The 20,790-nt window shown below is 43.4% G+C and overlaps 1 protein-coding gene across 1 annotated transcript in view; it reads right to left on the bottom strand.

The window, feature by feature from the left end:
• The window catches only part of CALD1 (caldesmon 1), a 175,463-nt gene that overhangs the window by 67,770 nt on the left and 86,903 nt on the right, over positions 1-20,790 (bottom strand). The window contains 1 exon segment of the mRNA XM_018919821.3: positions 19,432-19,543. Within this exon segment, the coding sequence (XP_018775366.2) occupies positions 19,432-19,502 (71 nt within the window). The 5' untranslated portion in view covers positions 19,503-19,543.

Below are 20,790 nucleotides of genomic sequence, written 5' to 3'. Positions count from 1 at the left end.
TGCAGCCAGGTTTTACTGGACTCATTGCACCTGGCACCCCTGCAAGCTCACTCAGCAAAGCACCTCTGAGCCAAGGCTGTGGCACATGCAGAAAGCTTCCATTTGGAGCACACCCTGCCACCTTTCCTTGGGAGTCAGGACATCCCTGTGGCTGCAATCCATCACCTTTCCTCTTGTTGACCTCCAGTGGTTTCTGGCCTCCCTGCTGGACCACAGGGCCAGCACTGACTCTGCAGTAAGGCACAGCACCAAGTCCTGCTCCCAGCTGGTTGTTGCTTTTTCTCCTGGGTTTTGCCTGCCCAGGGCAGGAGTTCCCCCAGAGCAGCTGCTTATTTCATATTGTACTTCCCAGGGCTCTTATCTGTGGGATCTCACCCTGCTGAGATTTTTACCCTAGATGCTTTTACAGAGGGATTTGGCCATAAACCCTGGCAGGCAGGGCACTGAGAGGAGGGGACACCAGACCAGGCCACAGTGGGAACTGTGTGTTCTTGGGAGCCAGTGTGCTAATAAAACATTCCTACATTTGGTCAAGTTTCCACTTTTCCTTCACCGTTGGTCAAGAGATTTTTGTTGTAAGGTCATGATCTAAGTTCACCTTTCTGACTGGATCTGTGTCCCTGTACCTGGCTGGGTTTGCCCCACCCCCAGGGCCTTCAGGGATTTAGTCTCTGTACCTACACCACATTTGTTACTTCCCATTATGCAAGTTTTTATTCTCTATCTAGTTCCATCATTCCCATCCCTCTTTATTAGCCAGCTCCTCCTGGCTAAGCCCAAGCAAAGGGATCACAGTGGTCAAAGCTCACACTTTTCCAGGTGGGTTCTTGATGGTTTTCAGCAGAGACCTTCCAAGAATTCAAAATCTGCCTGGGGGAGGTCATCAGCTGCCTTGAGGCAGCAGGTCCCAACCTTTTGCTGATCTCCTGGGCACAGACCACACTTTCCCCAGCAAGGTCTATGTGAGCACTCAGCCTCTCTCCACCCACCAAGCTCCTTTCTCTAACATTTGCACAGCCTGGAAGGTCAGATTTTCTATTTAGTAGTCATGTTTAATAACCTCTGATCTTCAGGCAAACAACATTACAGATGGGAAACTAAGCCCAGATCTTTGTGATTATGACATTGCTCACTCAGCAGGCTGAAAAGAGGTACAGTCTGCAGTGAAGGGGTTTTTTTTTCTTAATTTTCCTGTCCTCAGAATTAATTTTCTTTAACCATTAGTGCAGCAAATGAGCTGTGTGGCCACCAGCCCTTGCCTCCAGCACAGCAGCATTTCAAAGCTGCAGGGTATGTGTGCACATCTACCTCCATATTTATGTGGCAAACACAAATTAAATAGTCAAATTAACAGTAACACGAGCAGTCAAAAACACAAATGCAGTTCCCATGAAAACAGCACTGCCTTACAAACGTGGGCAGGTAGGTAACAGGCCACAAATCCTTATCAACTGTGCAGAGAAAGAGAGGCTTAAAATATCTTTCATCTCTAAAAACACCATCCCCTCATACAGGTAAAAGATGCTCCAGAGCTGCTGGCAGTAGCAGGGAGCTTGGGTGATGTTTTCAAGAGCACAGAGATTGTCTTTTGTGCAGCCCCATGAGATGAAAAGAGATTTCAAAGGCAAATCTCAAGAGGTATTGAAATGCCTTTTAAAATCTGACCATGTACAGGACAGAGCTCACATATTTTTTGCTGACAAATAATCCTTCACACTGACAATCTAGGTTTCCCCTGTCTAGAAGGTACCCAACTCCCATTTATTGTTGGGCTTTGCATCTGTCAGTCTCTTTTAAGACTAAAGAGAATTAGGAAAAATAAAAAAGGCCTGACTAGATTGCATCACAGGTAAACAGTGAACTTCTCTCAAAGGCTGCAGATCAAATTGTGTCAAATTTTACCTGTTTTCAATCTGGCTCACAGTCTGCACCTCACTTTCAATTTAACACATATTGGATGATTTTGTAGATTGAAATTATGTATTGGCTTGTGTAAGAACAAGCTTTGTTATGGACCATATTTTTAAGTTGCAAGGCTAGTTCAGCATTATGCCTGGGGTTTTTTTGGGTTTTTATTTTTCTGGTCCAGCATTAAGTATTGGTACAAGGAGCAGCTCTCACAAACTCGCCAAAATAAAGTGGAATACTTTCTGTGGGAGTATAAAATAGATTGGCCCCTGTTATTCTAACAAGCACATGAGTTCCATGCAGGAGAGAAACAGAAATAAAGTGCTCATTCATTACCCAATTTACAGGGACAGCCTGGTGAGATATCCCCTTCACATTCTGATAGCCCCATGAAATGAACTCAATTCCCACACAGTCACAAAAGGCCAAAGTTAGCATTTTCCTTTAAAAATAATAATAAACTCAAGTCTGCCTCTGGAGCAGATTGGCTGTAACCTTGAACCTTAAAGGAAATAAGAGGGAGAAAGAGCAAGCGAGGCACACATCATAAGAGGGGCTGGGGAAAAGCTGATGGCACTGGGAATGGAAAATGTGGGCATTAAAAGAATTTCCTACTCTAAACAATGTGCAAAGTTAAAAATATCTTCTCCTGAGATTATCCTCAGCATAAATACTCACGACAGCTATTTATAGCTGTCTGGTAGCCTCCAACAAAGATTTTTATTCCAACAAAGGAGCTACATACAAACGCAGGACCTGTTTAAAGAATTATTAAAATGGAAAATAAACCCCTCTTGCATCAGCTAGCCATGCTGGTACCCGTTTCCAACTCAGTCTAAACACAGCTTTCCTGAATGCTGACAATGGAGCTTTAAGCACTCGAGGGAGGGAAGAAAAAACCCCTTGCTACATTTATCACAGGCCAAATACCCACTGCCATAAAGGCCGACACCCCAGAGCTGCAGGGCGGGGTGCTGAGCTGAAATAAAGAGTGTGCAAATGTCTCAGCCCTGCCTTTACTGCCCAGGAGCTCTATCACAGCAAGAGTCTGGAGCCAGGATTGCCTGGGACAATTCAGGAGGATCCCCACACCCTGGATATGATCCTGCCCCACTGGGCAACCACCTGTGGCAGAGTCATCATCTCAGCTCATGGGAGATGCTTTAAAAATTTCCTCTTCCTAATGTGTTCTTCCTCTTTTAAATCTTTGAACTAGCATTGGTCTGATCACTCCCAGTACTTGCCAACTCCTTATTGTTTTAGTTCCCTTCAGCCCTGAACAAGGAAAAATAAAATTGCTTGTAAATATATTTTTAAAATCCACGGAGGCTTTTTTTAGGTAACTGATGGTAGTGGATGGCAGCCACTGCTGGTATGGTTTTTAGAGCAAGGTACACCTGTGATGCAGGTGGGGTAAGGGATCCCCACAGCTGCACATGACAAAGGCCATGTGTCCCATTAGATGGGTCTAACAGGGTCACAAATGCCCCACCTTAACTCCCCCAAGGAACTGTGTCCTTCCTTTTGGTCTCAGGCAAGGAGTAACATCCTGGAGTGTAGAAGTAGGTGAGAGATTTTGGGTTGTTCCTTTCTAGCTCTTCCTATAAAACCCATCTTCCAGTGCAGTCTCCAGGTCTGGGGCACATTTGCCAACAACTCCACAGTCAATCTGATGAGTCCTGACCACAGTTTGTGTTATCTGTAATTGCCTGACTGTATGTTCTGCCATTTCACTGCCAATCAGCTGTGAATTAAGACAGCAAGAATTTCAGAGCAGAGGTCCTTCCCTTCACTGCACATGCGTAAGCAACTTTGCAGTACAGCTCTGCTCATAAAGTTCAACTGATGTGTACTTTTCAGCTCAGCTTTGGTTTGGTTTCAGTTTGGCTCCTTCAAGATAATATTTGAATTTTAAAAAGACTTTTAAAAGTCATTATTTGGACTGAGTTGCTGTTCAGGAAAAGAATAACAGCTTAAACAAGTTTCAAGGTCATATTTAGTTTAAGTTTTTGATGTTGGTTTCCAATTTGTGGCTCCAAATAATACTGAAAAACACTGATTTGAAATATAGCAAAGGAGGAATCACTAAGCACAATTCAGGGACACCAGGGTCACAGCTCAGTGAAGGCAAGGCCTCTATCCTTATTTCTCAATGGAGCAATCATCAGAGAATGTTCTCCATCTGGAGAAAACCAGAGCTGCTCATTGTCACCTTGCAGGAAATGTAGAATTTGTCCCCCTCCCCTTCAATTTCATCCATGGAAAAGGGTTTGGGGTAAGCATTCCCAGTTTTCAGCACTCTCTCCCCACCAGCATCCAGGTTTTCATGAAAAACAAGCCTACAAGCATTAATCCAGTTTTTGTAATGAAGTCAATCAGAATTTTGCTGACAGCAGGAACAGCAAACAGGCACCTTGGAGTGCCTCAGTGATCAGACTCTCCTCACTTGCATGCAGCTCTCAGTGGAAGCAAAGTCTTTGCAGCAAAATAAGCTGGTTTGAGGCATGGAATTTAAATGCCAGTGTAATCTATCACACACAGTGTAGCAACGTAATGAGGAGCCCAAAAACCCCACAAGAGCTCCAGAGTGACATCCACATTTCCCTCATAGTGTATGGTTTTAGACACAGCAACAACCATGACTGGATAGTGCAGAACGTTCTGTTCTACCAATGGCAACTCAACAGCCTCCTCCACATCTGACTCTCATTCTTTCTGGTATCCATGTTATAGCTTTTGGAACAGGATAACAACTATTACCCCACAGCCCCCCTCCCTGATTTTGTGGTCAACAGCTCACTGCTCTCAGCATATTTAATTGATAAATAATGGGGAAGGAGGCTAGGGAGGAGGAAGTCTAACAAATACAGTTGGGTTACATAAGCAATCTGTTTTTTTCACCCCTAAAATCTTTATTTATTATCTGTTCCCAACATTGACTAAATGCACAGGTTCAGCTGCCACATTGCCCCCCTCTGCCTGAACCAGGCTGCAGGCAGTTCTGTGCTCTTTGTTAGCAGCTCAAGTGGCATTTGCCCCACTTTGTAGGACCCAAAAACAGCTTGCAAGCCAACTGCAGAGCTGCTCTGTAAGAAAGCTCTCAGCTGTTCTCTGCCCTGGAGAGGCAATGAGGTCCTGGGGCTGAGCCATGGCCTCTATTCCCAGGTCTGCCACTCAGTGATTAAAGATGGAGCTTGAGGTAAAATGTGTTCTGACAGCCTAAAGCTGTGATGACAAAGGTGCATTTACAAGAAACAGGGTCGTGGCTCTGGTTTAAGAGGAGATAAAGAAGGAGAAAAGGAGAAGAAGAGAAGGAGAAAGGAAATAGAGAAGGAGAAAGGACGATAAGAGAAAGAGAAAGACGATAAGAGAAGGAGCAAGGAAGAAGAGAAGGAAGAGAAGAGAAAAAGAAACGAAAAAAAAAGAGAGAGAAGAGAGAGAGGGAGGAGAGAAAGAGAGAGAGAAAGATAGAGAGAAAGAGAGAGAGAAAGAGAGAGAGAAAGAGAGAGAGCAAGAGAGAGAGAAAGAAGAGAGAAGAGAGGAGAAAGAGGAGAGAAAGAGGAGAGAGAAAGAAGAGAGAAAGAGAGAGAAAAGAGAGAGCGACACGGAGAGCGCAAGGAGACAGAACGAGAGACGAGCGGAGAGCGCGGCGGAGAGCGCCAGTGCGCGAGAGAGCAGCGAACGCCCCAGAGCCGCGCAAATCTTTCTCTCTCTAGTTTGCTGTCCAGATGTATCCAATTCACAAATGGCAGGAGAGCACCTCCAGTCAAAGGGTCTGGTATTGCTCCTGCCCTAGTTTCTGATTGCTTTCCCAAAAATGCAGCCTCATGTTTGTTAGTTTTGGACAGAGTAAGTCTCCAGATGTCTCCCACACATGCTCAGCAACATTAAAGTGCCCTGTCCACTGACCATTCAAGATGTGACTCTAAAGCTTGCACAGGCATTTCACACACCCTTCAGTCTCCTCAAACAAAACCTGTGAAATCCCACAAAATCCAGGTGGGAAGGGGTTACAAGGAGGTGTTACTCCTCTCCACCTTCTGAAGAGGTTTACCAAGAACACAGCTGCTCCATAAAATCCCTGCAGCCCATGCAAGTCACCTCATGGCACTCAGTGCCAGCCACCCAACAGCCAGCAGGCCCAGCATTATCAGCCTGTCCACCTAATCAGCCTCCCTTGCCAGGAGAAATCATCAGCAGACACTGCAAGATCTCCCCATCAACATCCAGGAGCCAACAGCCAGTGGCAGAGATAAGCAATGGCTCCACATGCAATTCTCCCTGCAATAAAACATACACAGAGTCCTAATTAGATGTAACAGAGGTGGGCCAGCCTTCAAACACCTTAAAACTTCTGGAGAATGATTCCTGAAGTCTGTGACCGAGGCTGCTTTTCGTGGCTTCTCCTTCTAAGAGTGGCCTGGACCAAAGGACAGGTGCTAGCAGCTGTGGGCCTGGATGATTTGCACATCATTCCCCAAATTCTGCAGCCTGGAGAAGATCTGGTCAGCACAGAGGCAAGAAAAAAAGCACTACTACATCCCTTCTGATAGGTTTGTGGCTGAGTCCCTCCTCACTCCCCATTTGGAAAGCTAAAGGAGCAGCACTACCCTGCTAAAAGGATTATATATATATATAAAATAAAGGATTTTATATATATATATATAAAAATATATATATATAGTGTATATATATAATATATATAATGTATATTTATTTACTAAATATACATTATATATAGTAAATGTGTATATATATACACATTTACTAAATGTATATATATATACACATTTACTAAATATATATATACATTTACTAATATATATATATACATATACTAATATATATATATATATATATATATATAAAGGATTTTATATATCTATATACATATTTAGTAAATAATTGACAGAAAGCCAGAAGCTCTGGTTATAGAGGTGTACAAAGCAGCTTTCATCATGAGAAGCATTTCAGTGCTAAAATGAGGAGCAAAAAGCAGTAAGAAATGGCATTACTATTCCCAATAGAAGCAATCACTTTCAGCTACCTTTCAAGCAGTCTGCTCTGGCCAGATTTCTTTATGCTTACATCCTTACTTCATCTAATTAAGCATTTAAGCTTTAAAGAGTCTGAATTCTAACTGGCAAAGAGGTTGTCTCAATTTTAAACCCATTCTGCAACTCTGTTTATCCTGTGCTGCAGAAGAACAGCTTGAAGGCCCTAGAGAAGCAGGCCATGAACAGGGAAACCCTTTCCTTGTGGAGGGTGACAGCTCACATGATAACAGCCTACATTTACAGAAACATCTTTCCCATCAAAAGTGTTTCACAAACTGCAGAGACACATCTCCAGCACAATGCAGTTACTGGTGGTGTAAAAGGTGGCAGCCTACAAAATCACACAGCCCAAAGGGACAGGGAAACATTTTTAGCTAAGAGCACTCCATGCTGCCCATTAAAATGGCACATTCTTTACCTCAGAGCACTGAAGACCCCAACATTTCCCATATGCAAGGCAAATAAAGACAACATCCAGAATATTTTGATTAAAAACAATTGTCTGGAATACAAACGGTCGAATTTACAACGTGTTGGGTTGCTGCCGGATGTCAATAGAAAATGAACACATGCTGTAAATTCAGTGCTGGCTAATTAGGAAAATCTGTACATTTCCCAAGCCTGCTTCTCTGTAGGTAGGACTAAAGGGCAACATTATGTCATTTCCCTTTGCGCAGGGACTCCCTGTTGACTTCCATAAAGAATTTGGCTTGGAAACTGATGACAGGGTACAGCCCAAGCTGAGGGAAGAACAACCAATAAATAAATGAAGATGGGCTGGTGATGGAAAAGTCATTGCTAGTCACCAAGACATCTTAGCAGAATTTCTGCCAGCAGTAGAATGAGGATGGGACAGATGAACCTTGCTCTCAGTCACAACAATCCCTCAAATCCTGAGGAATTTTTAAACATGCACAACCACCAAAATCAGGATTCAGAATGAGAGGAGGGCAAGCCTTGAAAGGGAATGCAATTTAACGTGGAATAGCTTTGAGTGTATGACATGGCCTGTTAAATGGGTCCCTGAGTTGAACTGGCAGCCAACCCTTTCCTCCTAGATCTACCCTGCTTTAAAACATTTTCATTTCTATTCGCTTGAATTTCAGAATTCTTCTGTTATCTCCAAGCAAGGAGAGGAATGAAAAAGCTTTCATCAGCCAAACCGTCTGTTTTGTGGTCTTTGCTCCACTTCTGTGCATTTATGCCTTTATCTCCTCAAAGCAAGATATTCTATCCAGCAAAACCACACGGCCAACAGACTGAGAAGTCACATTTCCTCCAAAGTCAGCATAACCACAAGACCTGTGGTGACATCAAAGGCAGCACATCAGGATCTCATTGTGAGTATGATGTGAGCACCATAGGTGAGATCAGGATGGAGCCAGCAAAGCAACAGGGAAACAGATGAAGAAAGTTAGACTGTCAAGATATGAGTCACCAAAACAACACCTTCAAGCACTTCTCTTTACTCAAACAGTGTCAGAGCTGGTGACACAGCTGAAGTCTTTCATTATCTCCATAGTTTATTAGGTACTGTATTAGGCCATCTGATAATAATCAGTAAACTAAAAATTAGATTACAAGTCCATTGGATTTGCCTGAGCATTTCAGGTTTGCCTTGAAGATATATTTTCTTCATTCAATTTATGTATATCCTCCACTTATATTCAGGCCTGAAAAAACATGATGATATTTTCATTACTTAGTAGGAGGTTTTCTCATATTAATTTAATCACCAATATATTCCTTCTCGTTAGAATATTGAAATGACTCATCCATGCCATCAAACATTTGGGTGAGAAATGAGACTATAGCCCTGAAGGAACTTACTCAATCCTCCAGTTTAAGATGATTACATGCTAATGAGAGAAAAGACTCTCTAGCTTGTACAAGAGAGAAGGGGGGGTGGAATTAAATCTTTTCCTTAAACAAATTCCTCTTGTGGCATTCCAGCACAGACAAACCCTCCAGCTATCATAACTCACTGGTTTGAAAATGTCATTAGCACTCTATCTCATTTTGCTGGGAGAAGGAAGAGCCAAATTCATGACCACGACATGAAAATTTGCCCTTGGTATTGCTGTGGGATGACCTGATCCCTGAAATCTTGCAGAGGACATTCTGAGGGATGTTTTTTTGTGAAATAACAGCAAAATCCATCCGTCATGATTATCACAAATCCATCCATCCTGCAGCAATAGCATCAATGCAAAAAACACAGAACTTCAGGCCCTGCTTTTCCCCCTTCTTTCCTCACTTCCCTCCCCAACTGTTTCTTTCTCAGAGCAGCCTGGATGTGTGGCACCAGACAAATGATGCCTGCACTCAAAAAGCAAGCTGCAGTGGGAAGCACTTTGTTATCCCTGTCTCTGACCTTCAGAGGAATACCCCACTGTGCAAGCTGGACCATAAAAGGAATCCATGAGTAGCCAGTGTTTAGAAAATCCATCTCCTTGCCCTCCCCAGCTCTGGCACTGCCTTATTAAGACACTGAAGTAGTGGCTGCTGGGGAATCTTGGGAATGATCCCAGCAACAGTGCCCAGAACAAGCTTGGAAAAGCTCTGAGGCTGTTCAGCTTGGTGATCACAGGCTAGTCAAGGAAACCTATTCTGAAGAAACTACGTCACCCTATTCCTGTGCAAATACACACCATTTTCTTTTTTTGTTTTCATTTCTAACCAAATATTTTCTCTGTGGGAGAAAGGGACAAAACAGGTTGAGGACTTCATCTTGAGGGATGGCATGATGTGACATGCCAACACAGTGGTAAAATTATCTCATGAGGGGGCACAAGGACAAAAAACCCTTCTGTATATGGATTATGGGAAGGGCTTTCCAGTCTCTGCTGTGCTCTGGTACTCTGAGGAGAGGATAGCACTGAAAGTGGGAGGTATAAAGGCAGCCTTTGGTGATGGTTCACATCCCAGCTGTAAGCATTTCTGTGAAAATCTGATGGCTAAGTTTTCAATAACAGTTCTGGAATTCAGGTGAAGATCAAAAAACAAATTTGTGAGGTTGCTTGCTTGTTGTTTTCCCCTGCTCCCAAAAGGTACATTTCATTTAAAGCCATCTATACCACCATATTTCTTTTCTCTGCTAGAAAACACAGATGGAAACAGTTTTATTCTTTATATTAAGTAAGCATTCTGCTCTGGGGCCAACTTCAACCCTATATCTTTCTCACCATTGTAATTATAACTCTGCCTTTCAGAAATTCCCAGGATTGATACACTGAGTATCTGATCTTCTCCCTATCACTGGAGGGCTGACAGTGTTATAAATGAAACCAGCTTGCTCCTGTTAACACTGTCTGCTCATTGGAATTCTGCTCCAAAGATATATTTCTCCAAATTAAGCCATTACACATAGGAACCTGCCTGGTGGTAGGAAGATGTGTCTTGTGAACACAGAACTGTCAATGTTCTCAGGGACTTTAGAAGTGCATCACAGCTACAGAGTCCTTGCTTGTGCACAGAAATAGAGAAAAATTACCTCAAACCTGGACTGCAACCAAGTGCATTAAATCTGTGCAAACCTCCCAGGGTAAATGTGACTGTGCTCACCCCCCAAGCTGTGTCACAATAAAACCTGCCTTGAGAGAGGCTCAGCTGACAAGCAGTAAATCCAGTCATGGTGATTTGGTTTCTTTCGCCTCTGTGCACTTAATTGGCTTTAAAATTTGCCATGATATCCATGCATCAGGTCAGAGAGGTCTCACTAAGAAGGGAGTATTTGCTCAATTCCATCAATCAATGCATACACCAACATGTTGCCTACACCAAAATGTGGTCTCAAACTGGTGGAAGAGGAAAGTAGGAGTATTAACCAAACTTAACCAAACTTTTGAAGAAGCTCTGCTTTTGGGTACCAATTTAGAGCACCTCTTCTGGTCTCAGCACAGTCCACCTAAAAGATAACCTTTGCTAGAGCAGTCCTTGCTATCTGCTTCAATTATGTCTGCATTGAAAATGGGTCACAACCTACCTTAAAGGAAACTGAGGCATGTTTTTAGAAAAATGTTGAGAAAAAAAAAAAGAAAAAAAAAATCCCAAACCAAAAGACAGTCACAACTTGCTGCTGAGTTGCAGCCTTCCCTTGATTTTCTATGCCAGCATGACAAACTTGCTGGCCTTTTATTCAAGACTATCTAGCAAAGACTATTAATAACCAAGTTCATTTGGCCCAACCAACAAGTTTTGACATAAAAAGGAGCAACCAAGCATCTATTTATATTTCCTTAATGTCAAAAGTGGAGCTAACCTTTCACTGTCTCATACACCACCCACTGGTTTATACTTTCCAATAAACAAAAAGAAATGCATCCTGCTTACTTTTCCACTTCCCATCACCCTCACTGCTCCCCAGGAAGAGGAGGGCTCAGCTGTAACACCAACAGAACAACTACTGCTCCTAACCTGTGGCTGTACCTCTGTGCTGACCTGACCCTCTGCTCAGGCTCCTGGGGACTCTGCTGTCACCAGATTCTTTCCCAAGGTCTGGTTGCCCACTGACCTTTTCTCTGGCCAGGAACTTTTCCTGAGCTGTGTGCTGATGAATTAATTAGCCCAAGAAGCACAGCCATCTGATGAGCTCAGTTCCTTCATGCTATGAAAGACCTTGATCAGGCAAGGACAATCTGCTGGCAAAGGGATTTTCCTCGTTTAGCACGAGCTAATAAGAGGGAAATAAAGCCGCTTATAAACATTTATCTTCAGTAATTAAAAACTTGTTTAAAGGCACAAAGCCAAAAATGCAGGAGCTAATTGACCAAATGAGATGCTTCTGCAAGTTGAAATCAGTTTGGGGTTTCATTTGTAAATCACATTTTTCCTCTGTGGTTCTTTGAACTGAGCTGTGAAGGGATGGCTTTGCCCGGGCTGCCAGCAGTCTGATGGTGTTTACATAACTCTGCTTATTCGTGTGTGAAACTTGTTAGCATTTGACTTCATTTCATCTATTATCCCTGCAAACCAGTTGGCCTCAGATTTTTAAGGGGAAATCTCATCTTCTGATTATCTGGTTTAATTTCAGATATTAGATCATAAAGACATTAATAAAATGCAAACTCACTGAGAAGCAGATGCTCCTAGAAATACTCTGGCTAAATTTACTTTCATCTCACTCCTTAAAGAGTCTTACAGCTGGGCAATAACTGCAATTTCTCTCATGCCTGATAATTTCTACCATTTTGAGCCCAGAATGCCCTGAATAATAGTAACATAATTAAGTTCAACAATGTTCTTGCTTTCTTCAAAGAAGGCATTTAAATGTAATAACTAAGAGATACCATTCCAAGCCTTCAAATTTGCAGTTTTAAAGGTTGACATTAGTTCTTCTTCTGTCCAGATCCTTGCAACACACAGATACAGCCTACAGAGTACGTTACAGCAGGTAAATCTATCAATCATATTTGCCTGAAGAGTAATTTTTAAAACTTTTCCTAAGGCACAGGGATATTCAGCCATCAGCTTCTGCATGGGAACACAGTTATTCCCTTTGCTTTTCTTTAAACTAAATGAAATTTGTTGCTGAGCATCACTATTAAATATAAGGCCTCATTTAGGTAAAAGAAGGGTTAATGTAGATTTTTCAGCCAACTCATTTGTAAGCACATGCATTTTTGTGATGAGGTGAACATAATCCTGTGGTGTGAGAATGCTTTATACAATGAATTAAATTTACTTTGCCACTTGCACTAGTTGTGGATATCAGACAGATGGAAAATGACTGAGCAGCTGAGAGCTCAGCTACATCCTTATTGTCTAGGAAGAAATTTAGAAATACAGGGATTCCCCTGCCTAAGAGTCTGACAGAAGTAGACCAGGGACCAAGAACAGAACCTTTTTTAGCTCTGAGTCAGTTTAGGGCAATGCCCTTGGTCTCTGCCATGTGGAGTGAACAGAAGTTAAGCTCCGTGCCCTGCTGTGGATGGCACAGCAAGTTTGAAGCCTCTGTGCTTTCACAGCCTTAGGCCAGTGTTCATTAACACAGCAGTTCTGCATTTCAAGTTTCTGAAGTCTTTTGTATGAGAAAATTCTGGTGGCAGATATTTACACTGTTTGAAGGGGCAGAGATGCAAGAGTGCTGCAGTCTGCCCTGGCTTAACTGCCCTGGCCTTTAGTTTTGCATCTAAAATACTAAACAGGTGTAATTTTTCAACATAAACATGGCAGGAAAGCCACTGACACTTATTTGTGCTATTTCAGCTACATTTCTTCAGACTCATGATTTTCTTTGTGCTGTTCCTGTGTTTTGGTCCAATCCTGAAAATCATGATAAAATTCCATGTTATATTGCTCCTCACATGGTGCTATTTAAGCAGGCATGCTTGTCAGAATTATCAATAATAAGCACAAAAATCTGTGTCTCCATGCCTGCATTTATTAGATATTTAAATAAGATCCAGCTCATGAGGACCCAGTTAAAGCTAATAAATTTACAGCAGGAAACAAAGGGCAGGTTTTCCACTGGCAGTAGGTGGGTTACCTGCTTACAGGATTGGAGGAGGCTCTTTTCAGCCAGTCATTTCCAAAATTCCTCGGTGTTTCCAAGAGATGGAAGAAGGGGCATTTTGCCAACTGTCTGGGTGCTAGATTGGAGCTGTCCTCCTAAAAGCTTGGCTGGTGCAGCACTCATAGTCCCCAGATTACAGAGTGATTTTAACATACTACAATCCAAAATCTGGATTATCATATGAAATACCAAGGACCTGATTTTGTTGTCTGCTTAGGAATTGCAGTGGGTTCAGCTCAGTGAAGTCTGTGCTCTGTATGTCTAGCTCTCTCTGGAAGATCAAAGCTGCTTTTATGAAATATTTCTCTTGCATTTTTAAGAAAATACAATCTGAAAAACACGAAATATTAACCACTGAATTCTTCTGACCTTCCCATACATTTGGTTATTTCCTCCAGGGCATTTGAAGTGCTGCAATAGCAAAGATTTGTTTAGCACCCACTCTCACTTGAGGGTGCCTGCAGTAGAGAAGGTTTCAATGAGCCACTGGACCATGCTTTTCTGCCTGGGTTAGGAATGAACTCCAAAAATTGCACAACAGAGATTCAGTGGGAAGGGCCAAACCCACCTCAACAATCCAAATATGTCCTGTCAGTCCTGGAATTCCAGGCAGCTGTGAAGACAGATCAACAGCTGGAGCACTCTGCTTCAATTTGTTCTCAACTCTCACGCATCTCTAATCTTATTTATTCAGTGCCTCAATATTTAACTCCTGGGCAGAAGATGTCATGTCTCAGGTCTAGCAAAAAAGTGAGTATTTTACAGAAAGACAAACAAAGTATTTGCAACTTCAGGATATATGAAGTTCATGGAGAGATAAAACCACTGTAGGTTTTTTCTAGCAGCAAAAGAAGCTGGGAATAGACAGGAGCACAGCCCTTAGGAGGACAGAGGCTTAACTTGTGGGGAAATTCAATTCTGAAATAAAACATGAACATTGGGAAATGACATGGAGCAGCCAGCTTCCCTTATGCTCCAACATGCACTCACTGAAAACTTGTATTAAGATCATATTCTCCTTTTCAACATCAACCTGAACTGAAGCATAATCTCTGAAAACTCTTCATAAAAACATAACCAGATGCTTGAGAACAAGAAATGGGCCGCTCCTAGTGTTTCAAGAAAAGAGAAACCAGAAAGGAACCATTTTTGTGTAATTCCTAAACTCAGAACTGTCTATCATTTCTCACTAATGTACACCCCATACCAGGGCTGACTCCACTGCAGGAATGAAAACAGCTTCCAAAGTTATTTGTGGTCATTCAGCATTGATCTGACATGGACACACTCTTACCCTCCCTGTCCTGGACAAGAGAAGGGCATTTTTTACTTTCTGTGGCTGGCAAAGATGACACAGCCTTGCTCTCCAGAAGAGTTAAAATGCTGTGGACCCAAATGTGTCCAGTGTTAACCTCTCCAGAAGACAAGAAACATGCTTCTCATTGTCCTGCAAAGATGTACCCTGCTGGTTTGACCTTCTTAACTTGGTGAATCAGTCCTTTGTGTGCTGCCAGAGGTACATCAGGCTCGACAGGAACAGCAAAAAGCACATGAAATGTCTTTCTGGTTCTCTACACACCTTCAGGGATCCCAACTGAAATGCACTTGACTGCTTTTTTTCAGTTGTACCAAGTTGGGATTAACCATTGGTCTTGTTTTAGCAGAAGTTCCATTAATCAGTTTACTAACCCAGGAGATTTTTAGCCTCCTGCAGGGCTGCTGCCATCCCCAGCCTGTAGGATCTCTTAAAAAAAAAAAAAAATAAAGAAATCTTTAGCCACTGTCTTTAGAAATTAATGCTATCAGGAACCATCCAGCTTTGTGGCAGTATTTTTCTCTGTGTCCTACTCACATAACCTTTTTTAGGGAGAATTTTGTAATAGTAATTACTAGCAATAATTAATAGTAATGGATCTAGTGAACCCCTTCTCTCTGCCATATTTTCACAACAGGATGACCAACATCTCTCCTTTCCCCATGATATGATCAGCAATCCTTTAGGGAAGAGCATGACACAGGGCAAATCTCTGGTTCAGATTCAAAGTTAAGCTTCAGCCAAATGAAGGCCAGCCTGACAATGCCCCTAAGACCTTCCTGAACTCTGCAGTAGTGATGATGTGACAATGGAGCAAGTTGGATCAGCTTCCTGGTATAATTTTTAAAAAAGAAAAACAAACAAATAAAAAGCAAACACAAACAAAACAACAGTCACAAAGTAAAAGCAAAAATTTATTGCTGGTACAATGGCAAGGCAGCCACTTGTAAATTTAAAGCTTGAGTGCTAAATAGATTTACCTGAGAAATATTTTTTAGAGAGTTCAAGGGGCTTATTTTTGCTCTCAGTTATGCTGCAGTCAAGGCATTAGGTCTGTTGTCATTACAAGAAGTATTTCACCTCAATTCTTCAGTGCAGCTGCAGCAGACTGAAGTGAACCAGCAAGATACTGAAAGCATCACCCCTGCAGACACACACAGACTCTACCCAGCTCCAGGCTGAATTCTTCCAGCATCAGTTACAACACCAAAATGACAAAACCCAATGGTTTTGTTCAAGAGAACAAGATCTTTCACTGCCTAGGAAGAGGCACAAAGCAGCAGGTGGCATTTGTTTTTTCCCTTGCTGAAAGCAACCAGTCCCCTGTGCTCCAATTCCACATGGGATTCATCCTGTCAGCTCCGTGCAGCTCCCTTCTGTGACAGCCCTGACACTCCAGCACAGAATGTACCCTGGGGCTGGGAAGGCAAAGCCTTCACCCAGCTCCTTTCAGGGCTGCCACTGCCTCATCAACCAACTGGCTGGAATAACTCAGGTAGGGCTTAATCCACAGAAATCAGTGCAGAGCTTCCCACTGGCTCCAGGCTGGTACCTCAGGGTACCAGGCACAGCAGTCCCTCTGTCCCTGGGGAGCAGGACAAAGCCTCAGCTTTACCACAAAACAATCAAAGATGCAGCACATCCCATCATCACATCACCCCAGCAATCTCCCTTTTCTCCCTGAGCTCACACCTGACCAGTGCACACCAGATAGGCACAAGTTATCACTGCCATACTTGGTCCTGGCTTTCCCAGGCTGTGCCTGAAAAGTCTCCTTCCCCCCCAAGGTACCTGAGCTGCTGGGTCCCTGCCAGGCTGAGCACATAAATCTGACAGCCTGGGAGAAAGCTGGACAAAGTCCCACATGTCTGCTGTTGGAAATGTGCCCCCAGACAGGTCTGCAGTGCTGCTCCAAACACATTGATAGGCCTCCAGAGATCCAGACAAATATAAACAGTAAAAAAAAAATAAAATAAATCTGGCTGGACAACATTTCTGGGTGGGCACAGTGAGCCTGTGTGGGGAAATCTAGAATTTATGAAATTATGAGAACTTAAAATGCAAAAAAGTCACTTAGTTTTTAAATTGGTGTCAACTTTTATCTGAGTTGCCTCTGCATGAACTACTAGCCACAGCACACACCAGGGGGGAAATGCAATGTTGGTCTTCAAAAGACAAAATGAGTCCTCAGGATCAGTCCCAAGCACATGAACCCAGAATACACAGCACAAAAAAGTATCATTTCCATCATGGAAAATGGAAAAAAACCCAAAACACAAAACCTAACACCAGACCTTAAGGACTGAGCTTACACTGAGCTTCTCCAAAGTGGCTCCAGCATCACAGACACTTGGGAATCTGACAGCTCCTGTGTCCTCACCACTCCTACCACAGCCTCTGGCTCTGATGAAGGCATGAGAACACCAAGCCACTTGGGCACGTGGAGCAGGAGTCCATGCTGCTAACATGTTCACCCCTCAGTCTTTCTTGGACACAGCATCCAGCTAGAAAGCCAGGCTCCCAATGGACATTTATCCCAGGAAACAGCAAAATGCTGAGTTACAGCACTGCTGGTGGGAATGGCAGCTGGCTTTTCTGGCTTTGCTGTTCTTCTCAAAGCAGTATGTGGGAGACCTGGCAAGCATGTTAGAGCCTACAGAGATCCATCTCTCCATCTCCCAGCAGAAATGCCTGCAGCCAGGGCTGGATTCCCCACAGCAGGGCTACAGCCACTGAGGGGAGGGCTGGGGAATGGCCTCTGCTCAGAACTTAGGAACATTTCCAACCTCCACGCTGTGCTTTAGGACTGCACAACCCACTTCATAAAACACCTGAAAGCATTCAGAGGCAAGTATGGCAAGCAGATTTCTGCAGCTTGTGACATGTGACAATGTTGTGCTTGTATTATTAAAGGTGAAGATGATCCCCAAATCCCTAAAAAATCTGAATTTGCCAAAACCAATGCAGCATCACATATTCATTTGTTAATAACAGCCCCAGTGCTGCTGCCCTTGCCTCTGTGTGAGCCCTGCACTGGGGGCAGGTGCTCAGCTCAGCTCCTGCCCCACTTTGCCCTCTCTGGGACAGGATCTGGGAGGTCCCAGCTCCCAGAGTCACATCCCAGCTTGAGAATCAGGCTCTGTTACTGTTAAAGAAACCAAAAATAAAAAGGCCAGACTAAATTATTTTTAAGATCCTCAGATTTTTAAAGCAGTCTTGTGACTTCTAAGGGGTCTGACTCATTGTGCTTGAATGCTTGAAGCTGGCAGCAGCAAAGGGAGGACAGCAAGATTTAGCATAGAGTAATTTATTGTTGAAAGCCTTCCACTGTGTGGGAAAGGGCATGGAGCACATCTGCAGGGATTAGGGGAAAAAGGGACATGGGCTCAAGCTCTTCTCCTCTGGCCAGGCTGCCACCAAGCTACCCTCTCCATCACCTAAACCCCAACAAGGCACCCCAGACATGGACAAGCCACTTCCCATTAGCAGGATGGGGCACAGGTGGCACCCTGGATTCCAGCTCCAGGGATGGCAAGGGCAGAGCCAGCTATCCCCAAGCCCTGGGGTTGTCCCTGCCTGCTCAAACCAGCCCCACCACGTGGCTGATGCCCAGGTCACTCTGCAGCCTCTGCATCCTCAACGAGAGCCTGGAGATCTTCAAAGAGAAGTCAAGTGGCATTTTTCTACAGAAACTCCCAAACTACAGCCCCTAACATCCTCCACAGACCACCCAAGGCCTCCATTCCCAGCAAACCCCAAAGCCTTTCCTTTAACAGCTTTGCTCAAAGAAGAAGAAATGAAAATGAAGTCCCTATTCAGAATTAAGTACAAAAATAACAATAAAATGTGCTTAAACATAGGTTTGTTTTTTTTTAATCAGTGCAGTGTTCATAAGCTAAATCAAATCTTTTTATCACTGAGGGCATTTCAAAAATAAACGGAGCCTTTCTCCCTGCTTACAACAGTGTAAATCATGAAATTTCATTAAAGCCAACCCAACTGTACAGGGTTTAGTTAATGAAATGTAATTTCCAGTATTTTCATGGTATTTCTTTCATAAATGGACATCATCATACCCACATCAAATTCTGCTCTCATTTCACCGAAGTAAATCAGTGACAACTGACAGCAAATGTTGCTCTTGCTGCCCACATAAAGTGACTGTAAATGAATAAAAAGCAACAGGCAGTACAAACACAACAGCACCTGCACAGGAATGGCAGACAATTCACACACATGCTATACTACATACACCAAGTGCATCCCACCTTTCAACTTATAACTTTACCTTTAGTATCTATGATATCTGATATATAAATATCTGCCAAAACCACAATCCCATCTGCACAGCACTCACACAGCACCTGAGGATGAGCTTTCCCTTTCTATGATTTCACGTGGCCATATTCCATCACCTTTGCTGTTTACATTTATCCACGTAGCAAAACAACTGGGAGCCAGACATTTACAGCAGTCTACGGAAATGGGACAACACACACCCCACAGCAGTAGCTAAAGCTGGTTTTTGGCACATGTCTTTAGCACGAGGACTCTTTGGAAGTTAAGGCAGAAATTCTCATAGCCCCTGCTCATCAAAGGCCAGGCACCAGCGCCCTTTTCCAGATGCAGTAACTCACCTCTCTGCTTCCAGGCGCATTTCCTCACGTTTTTGCCTCCTGAGCTCTCTGCGGCGTTCAAAGTCATCCATGGTGGGTGTTTAAGTGTTCCAAGCTCTGGGAAGATCCAAATCTAAAAGGGAGAGGATCACTTAGATGAGAGTGAAAGCACAAGGGATGCATCTAACCAACCGAGTCCATTTAGTTTTGCTTTGCTGTCTTAGCTTGGCTGCAACTATTTTCTTTTTCCATCAAAAAACTCAACTTCCTCAGTATTGTTGAGATAAACAAGATTAATGAAATGTCTTGTAGGATAAACATAGCCCGTGCCTGCATTTAGTTTCCTAGTTAAAATTAAATCAACATGCTCCAAGTAAGGACTGTATACATCTGCTAGCCACAGACCAGCTATTTGTAACGTCACAGGTCTTTTCCACTAACAAAAGCAACAATTCAGCAGGATTTTTAACTTCCAGCTTCCAATTTTTCACCGCAAGCAATAAAAGCACTGCACAAGAGAGTTCTTATTTTCTTTAGCTGCACAGATAATTAAAAGTTCTGCAGAAGTCAGTCCCCATCCGGCTGCTCCCACCCCCCACCTTCAGAAATGCAGAAAAAGAAAGCAAAGAGAAAATGAGAGAAGAAAGAAAAAGAAAAGAGAAAGATGGGAGAAAAAAACAAGAGAGAACGAAAAGAGAAACAAGAAAATTAAGCCACTGCTTTTAAATACCAGCCAGGGGAAGTAAACAATGTACAAATCCTGCTCAAAGAAGGAAGAGTAGCAATACTTTTTTTGTGGCTGAATCGGCGCGTTTTGCCCGTGCCCTACCTTCTTCTTTAGGATTTAGTCCATGTAAGTATTTTCCCCTTTTCAGTTCTTCACATACAAAGCCTTCCCAGCCTCGGTTTATATCCCATCAAGCCGACTATTACAGAATTCCCCTGCAGCCCCCAAACCAAAAATGACTACCAGAAAAGGGAAAGCTGTTCTCTTTTTGTCCCTGCTTTGTTTACAGAGCTGTCAGTGGTTAGTTAAACTCTGCCTGGAATCTGGCATTTAAGGCCTGCTCTAAGATTGCTTCCTGTGCAGGGCTGGAGGCCTCAGCTTCCTCCGCAATCCCAGCCCCGCCGCTGCGCTCGCAGCATTCCCACCCCCCAAATCCACGTTTTCCCAGCCCCTCACTCCGCAGGGAAAGCCCAAAACTTCCAAAGGTGGCTCAGGAGCTGCTGGCAGCTGGAGGCACACCAAGCCAAGGTGCACTTGGGCATTATTTGAAGCGCTCTGTTGGCAGATGGAGATCTGTCTCGTGGCTTTATTTATGTCCCTGCCCGCCGGGGCAACAGCCAAGTGCCCTCCCCATGAAATCACTGGCACCAGCA

This window comes from Serinus canaria, chromosome 1A (genome assembly GCF_022539315.1).
Source record: "Serinus canaria isolate serCan28SL12 chromosome 1A, serCan2020, whole genome shotgun sequence".
In the NCBI taxonomy this organism is placed as follows: Eukaryota; Metazoa; Chordata; class Aves; order Passeriformes; family Fringillidae; genus Serinus; species Serinus canaria.
The sequence above is the reverse complement of the archived record's forward strand: the minus strand, read 5'-3'. Positions and strand labels throughout refer to the sequence as shown.